The 7,006-nt window shown below is 48.4% G+C and overlaps 1 protein-coding gene across 1 annotated transcript; it reads left to right on the forward strand.

Moving 5' to 3' along the window:
* The first annotated feature begins 1,183 nt into the window (after positions 1-1,183).
* Positions 1,184-4,902, forward strand: CD24 (CD24 molecule). The gene is made up of 2 exons (XM_026036633.1): positions 1,184-1,263; positions 3,047-4,902. Exons 1-2 carry the CDS (start codon positions 1,195-1,197, stop codon positions 3,230-3,232), a joined length of 255 nt encoding a protein of 84 aa, XP_025892418.1. The 5' UTR covers positions 1,184-1,194; the 3' UTR covers positions 3,233-4,902.
* The last annotated feature ends 2,104 nt before the right edge of the window (positions 4,903-7,006 follow it).

Consider the following 7,006-nt stretch of genomic DNA (forward strand, 5'->3'; position numbering starts at 1 on the left):
TCCTTTCCTTTCCTTTCCTTTCCTTTCCTTTCCTTTCCTTTCCTTTCCTTTCCTTCTTTCCACAGTGCTCTTCATTTAAGCGGTGCTGAGCACTATTCTGTCTTACAGATGCAAGGGAAGCAGCACATCGGTGATTTAGCAGAAATCCTCAATATTTCACAGCATTCTGGAAGCCCCCGTGGCACGCTGACAGCAAAGGGCCTTGGTTGTCTGAGGGAAAATGCCTCCCTTTGGACAGACTCCAAAACCAGAGCGCTTTGTGGCCGCCAGATAGCAGTGCCTCGCTGCGTACGGCCCCAAACCCGGCTGCAGCGCTGCTCACCGGGCTAGAAAACCCCCGTTGTGGGCCCTGCTCGCTCGGCCACGGCTTTTATAGGCTTCGCTGTAGATTTTGGTTGAAAAAAGGAAAGATTTTGGAGTTAATGCGTGCAGGAGGGGTCCAGATTGCTGCAGCTTTCCTGAATGGGGAGAGTTGGTTGCAGAAATATAATGGATCGCAGGATAATGGATTGTTATAGTTGCCATTTCCAATGACAGCAATTTCAAAGAAAACCTTGGTCTTTTGATATTTTTACTGTTTCTCCCTTGCAGTCGATGGATGCATTTCTCTCAACTTGAAAAGCTGTTAACAGCAGAGACTGTATAATATTTTCAGTAAAAAAAAAAAAGGGCCCATTCCTCCCTATAGTTAATTAAAATGCCAGCAGTGCAATATATGGTATAATAACGATTTTAGTGCAATGTACATGTCCATCTGCTTATAAGAACCTGCTGCTACCGTGTGTTTTACCGAGGTAGCTTCAGAGCTGGAGTGGGATACACAGAGCAAAGGGACACTTTATTACTCCTTGATTTCCCGCGATCCCAGCTTTGCCCTTGGGAGCGTCCCAGACGCTCTGCGGTGCAGCCGGGCTCCCTGGGGCCCCGGGGGAATGAAACGCGCGCCCCGTTGGGGCTGCGCCGGTGCCACGAGCGGGCCCGGCGGCGCGGAGCGGGGCCCGCAGGGGCGGAGGGGCCGCGGAGGAGGAGGAGGAGGAGCGGGAGCGGGAGGAGCGGGAGGCGGGACGGGGCGGCCGCGATAAAAGGCGCGCGCGGCGCGGGGCCGCGTGTCCTGCCCGCCCGCACCCGCAGCGGCGGCACCGGCACCGGGACGCAGAGCAGAGCGCGGCGACAGCGACAGGGACCGCACGGGCCATGGGGACGGCGCTGGCGGCGCGGCTCGGCCTGGGGCTCCTGCTCCTCGCGCTCCTCGTCCCCACGCGGGTGAGTCGCGGGTGGGTGGGCGGGAGGGGTGTGTGTGGATGCGGGTGGCGCCGAGCCCGCCTTTGCTCCCCCGCGGTTTCAGGAGCGGGTTTTGCGCCTGGGCAGGGGTCCCGCGCCCCGCGGCCGGGAGCTGCCGCCTCTCCCGAGGGGAAGAGCGGGAGCGGAGGGCGCCCCCGCGCCCCCCAGCGCCGCTTTTGTGCCCCAGCCGCCGGGCTGGCCGTGCGCGACACTGGGAACCCGCAGAAATAACCCGGGGAAATGCCGCGGGAGAGCCGCCACAGAGCCGCGCTCAAAAACAGCCTGGCTGGGACCGCTTCCCGTATCCATCTTGTAGGATACTAACTCTGCAGTCCGCTGTTGGGCTTTGTCTCGCTGGCTGCGACGAAAACTTCTACACAGGGATTTTATTTCGTTTATTTCTTTGAATCCTGCAGTCCTTTGCTGCTTCCAGTATAATCCCAGTTGCCAAAAATGCTGGCTACCAAAAGCTTCCCTCCTGGGGGGCTTTCTATGAGGTACATTTTGGCAGTGGAAAATGCTCATGCAATAGTAGAATAAATTTAATATGGCTTCAGCGTTGAGGGACTGTGTCTTTTTTTTGTGTGTGTTCTTGGTAACACAAGAAAAATGAGGCCACGAGGACACTTTGGTAGAGAAGATTATCTATTAGTGGCTCTCTCTTTTTTTTTTTTTTTTTTTTAATTTAAAATAAAAAAAAAAGTCATTTTAACTTAAGCTAGCTCTGCCATAGAATATTTAACTTAACGGGGCTTGTGTAAGGCAAGCTGGTGCCGCGGAGCTGGAGTCGGGCTCGCTAAACTGTGCCTGGTTGCAGGCACGGGAGGTAGCAGGCAGGAGCAGCTACAGGATTCTTTGCTCTTCACCCCCTTTCATCACCTGCCCATTTACTGGAAGGGAAAGAAAACCCCCTTACTTAGCTCTGAAACTTCTCCTGCGTGTGCGTAGGAAGTAACTTGAAGCACAGGTTGAGTCGGGATCAAATTGTTCTGCTCGGCTCCTCTGGCCAGAATTGTGGGAGGGAGGAAATGTACTTTGGCGTTTTTTTTTTTGCTTTCTGACAGCATCAATCATTTATTTGCTAATATTGTATTCTTTTTATTGTTTTTTTTTTTAATGCTCAGCATGCCAAAGCTAATAGGCTATGATTTAATCAGTGTAGTTTTATTGTTTTCTTAAGTTCTACCCCTGCCTTCCAGAATAGCAAGATAAGAGACTAGGGAGGCTGAAATACCCAGTCCATTTATATTAACCCTACCACAGCTTCAAACAAATTCCAAACCCAGGCCAGGGGATGGCCCATCCATAGACTCTCCCCTATCACTTCCTCATATTTTTCATTTCAATTAATCTGCAAAGAGAATGAATTCATGCAGCTGCCTAAATTTTTATTTTAAGAGTTTTGTCTTTTGATCCTTTATAATTTACTTCTTTGTGTGGGGCTTTTGACTGGAACCTATTTCTCTATTCTACTTTACTTTTTTTTTTTTTTTTTCTTTTTTTTTTTTTTTTTTTAGTGCAGAGCTTCGATAAAGTGACAGTGATGCAACAGTAGTGGCAGCTTAGAAATATTAGATCTATTTCTTAAGTTCCATCCGTGGAGTTCAAAGTGCCCTTAGGTGCACGGTGAGAGGCACAAGCAGTTGCCCATGCGTGTTGTGCCTGAGCAGCGTCATGAGTGGTGCTGCACATTGTCCACTACTACTGACTGGGTTACTGGTTCCCATCAATAATTTATTTTTCTGCCTTTTTTTGCACGTTCTAGACTTACTGCGACCGCAATGGAACAAGTCCAACACCTTCAAGCAATTCCTCAGCAGGTTCCACTTCTCTGTCAGCTGTCGTAAATTCACTGAACAATACCGCCCTTCAGGGACATGGAAATTCCCCTCACTCAGCCACAAGCCTCCTTTTCCTTCTCTCCATTTCTCTCCTGTATCTTTGCTGTTAAGAGACTCTGGCAGGGAAGCAGCTCCCACTCCCCACCCCGGTTCCCCAGCCACCCGAGACGGCTCCATCTCGAGCCCAGCATGAATCCGCCTCAGCCCAAACTCCGCATCAAGCCGCCTTGGTTCCACTCCATCCTCCGATTAGTACCAGGCAAGCACTCAGTATTCCCACCTTCCGAAGCTGAGCAGCAAGAAGAGCCTTTGGCTGACCACGGCACGGAGGTAAATGGCGAGCTCTCCCCGCAGACCACCTGGAATTGCAAATACAGGGTGGAAGGAAGCTAAGAGAGACGGTCTTGACAACCCCGGTCTAAAGCTGAGAAGAAGCCCAGTAACGATGGATGATAAAACTCCACAAAAAAAAAAAAAAAAAAAACCCTAAAGAGTTTGCCTATCATTTAGAGAGGTTGACTTGAAGAGGTTGTATTTTCCGTCTAAATTCATTAAAGTCACCAAGTTCATAGAAGCACTAGAAAGAGCACCAAAGCTCATACTGCTCTGTTTGTCACACAGCCCATATATATGGTTACGACTTACCCGTGGTAGGAATGTATGCAAAAGAAACTTAAGCAACACTGAAAAAGGTTTCTTCTAGATTTTTTTTTTTTTGTATGATGCTGTTGCAAAGATAAAACAGCAAATTCTTTTTTTTTAAGACTTCTCTCATTTAACTTCTAAGTCCTAATCAAATGCCTAGTCAAGTAAGTCTTAAAATGGTAAGAAATCAACCATTTTCATAAGAGCTGGTTTATTTACTGTGGGGGTTTGGATTTGACATTTTACTTCAATAGTTTCTGTATTGAACCATACGTGCCAGAGGAAGGAGGTGCGCAAGTGTTGGGGAAAGTACCAGGAGCTTTTGGTAAGCGAAGCTCACATCAAATAAAGTCAAGAGATAAACATCTCCTCTCCCCACTATTTCTCCTCCCAAATTCCAGAAGCTGCATAAGCCCTTTAAGGATTTATGGAATCTCTTGAGTAATGTGCTAGTGTTGTGGGGTTTTTTTTCTCTCCCCCTCCACAAAGTGAATAACTTACTGTTTGTTTTGAAGAGTTTTAATTGTGATGGTTTACTTTAAACACTGGCTAATACTGGTGGTAGGGAGGAGGAATGGGGAGAGGAGAGAAAAATGCCAAAATAAAAGAAATTAAGTGATCAGGTGTTTGGACTGTAAAGACTAGGGTCTTAATTTAATCACTCAATTGAAAAGTTACCTATATAAATACTACTTTAAAAAAGATTTTTCTGAATTCTGAATGAAAAAGATTGTTCTGAATCAAAATTACTACACTTGCACAGATAAAACTTTAGCATCTGGTACTTCCTCTAAGCAAGAGCTTTGAGGACTACCTTGTTCAACTACCTTGATTATGATACCTTGTCAGAAATAATTAAAAAATAATGTTGATATGATCAAATGTGAGTCTATATGATCATACCATTCTCCATGTAGATATATATATCTCATTATAAAATGTCAGACATAAGTGATTGCTCTTAATTTTTTGTTTTTAATCCAAATCTGCCTTTCAGTGACATTTCCACCACCCCAGAATCTCCTCTATTAATAGCAAACTAACACAAATCCATGTCTGTGAGTATGTATGGACACTTCCTTATGCTTATCTTTTGTATCCAGTACAATGTTAATGATTGTATTTTTGTGTTTGTGTAATTAAGCTTTGATTTATTAGCTACTGATTTTTCTTTGGGCAAGAACTGTAAATAAAACAGTGGACAGGCAGTGCGTTCTGGATGCACTTCCCGAAACCTCTACAGAAACCTGTAACTTGCCTGCATAAAATGAATGAACTGTTAAACAAGACCGTACATGTGATTAAAAACCTCAAGGTCTGGAAATGCTGAAGTGTAATTAGTTTTATTTCCCCCTGCAAGGTCTAGTGACATTGCAAGTTGGGGTTCTCTTCTGAAATCTGTTAAGGAGTGAGATTTCATTAACATCTCTGGCAACTGTACTAAGTTTTCCGTATTTATTACAGCCTCTTCCCTTTCCTAGGATCAGCCGTTTGCTCTACACAAGCCATGCTTAAGCAGAGTTTTGCTTTGTTTCCTACTGTGGCAGTGAGTTACATCCCTTGTAACGGGCTCTAAGGCCTTTGGTGTTCCTTGGATTTTCCAGGGGACGGGAAAATCCAAGCGGTGACGTGGGCTTCCCAGAGCTCACCCTTTGCTAGGATCTCGGGATCCCCTGGGAACAGCCCCGTGCTCTGCTGCCCTCGCCAGCTTGTCTGAGTGCTCTAGGTGCAAACACCAAGATAAAGGGTTAGGTTAATTTGCAACCTGGCCCTGTGTCTTAATAAATCTTAAACTGTGAAGAGAAGCAGTCAGCAACAAGGCAGCAACCATGGCCCTTAGTTTTATGTTGCACCAGAAAAATAAATAAATTTGGGGTAGATGCCTTGAGGCTAAGCATTTGCTACATGCTTAGCTGATGTGGGATGGGGGACTGAATGGGGGGCATGATTTTCTTTGGAGAAAAAAGGACCTGGTTGATTTTTTTAATAGCAGCTAAGTGTACTTAAACTCTGAAATTTCTCTCAGAGCAAACACTTGATTTAGAAAAATGCTGCAGTAAGTTTGATTCCATCACGTTCCACCCATTCCATCACTGATGGAGAGACGTGCTTGGAGGAAGAGCACGATGGGTTGTTTAAGGGAAGGGGAAGGTGGGAGGGAGGAAAAGGGAACCTGCCTGTTTTGTGGCTTTTCTTTTTTTACACAAAGACCCTCTGTCCCATGGAAGCAGCTCTTGCCTCTCCCCGTGGGACGTGTGCCCGGCTGGAGCGGGCCCGGGTGGCGTGTCCTGCTGTGGCTCCGGGACAGCCCCGCTTCCACGTGGCGCAAGGCGCTGCCCGCCCCGCAAACATGCGCGGCCACATACGTCCGCAGTAAAGACCGGTCTTATCATTCAAATGCAACAGCCTAAAATGAGCACTCACATTCTGTGTGCTGTTCCTGCCTGCACAACATCCTACTCTGAACTGCTGCTTTTTGGTTTTTTTTTTTTTAATGGCAGATTTTAGCTGCTCTGGGAATCTGCAGGGACCCCGAAGGAGCGCTCAACAAAAGCCTCTGCCAGGTGCAATATTCCGGGTGCAGCATTCCAGGCCAGAGCCAGGACTGCAAGGCAATTGCTAGTGCTTTGTCACCCTTGGCAAGGCGACTGCTTCCCAACCAGCCGCCTCCACGTGCGCGCGGCGCTGCTGTGCGACCCAAGGGACACCCCGCTTTGCCCATGCGGGAACAGGACACTGCCGTGGCCTTAAAAGACTTTCCAAACGGGAACCTCGTGCTATGTAGGTGAGCCTGTTCCCAGCTCCTAGCCTAATCCCTCTGGCACTCCGGGCATGCCCGTGCAACGCAAACACTCTCCAGGCAGCCCAAGGTGGCTGCCTCCCTTGTTCAGGGGCTGCAGCGTTCCGCAGGGAGCAGTTTCTCCCGAGCGTGGCCCTTGTGCAGCCCGCCGGCCTGGCGAACGGCTCCGGGGAGCGAGCACCCGCACGCCGGGGCTCTTTCCCATGCGTTTTTTCCACGCCAGCCTTTCCCCACGCTCGGGTTACAGCAGGCTCCGCGGCAGCGCTCACCATGACACCGTGTGCCCCGCGGCAAGGGCACGGATGCGAGCGCGGCCGCAGCGGGGGCGCCCGGGGGCGGCCGGCATTTTGTCTGCGCTCAGGGATTCGGTTACCCCCGCGCAAAATCATTTTGGTAGCAGACGTTGTCGTTCAGCAGCTTGATTGTAATAGATACCGTT

This window comes from Nothoprocta perdicaria, unplaced genomic scaffold (assembly GCF_003342845.1).
Source record: "Nothoprocta perdicaria isolate Ctin4 unplaced genomic scaffold, notPer1 scaffold_182, whole genome shotgun sequence".
Classification (NCBI taxonomy): Eukaryota; Metazoa; Chordata; class Aves; order Tinamiformes; family Tinamidae; genus Nothoprocta; species Nothoprocta perdicaria.

Excerpts from the sequence above, each read along its gene's own strand:
- CD24 (XM_026036633.1), top strand. The coding sequence starts at position 1,195 with ATGGGGACGGCGCTGGCGGCGCGGCTCGGCCTGGGGCTCCTGCTCCTC. Across the intron at positions 1,264-3,046 it reads CGCTCCTCGTCCCCACGCGG|ACTTACTGCGACCGCAATGG; the intron begins GTGAGTCGCGGG and ends TGCACGTTCTAG.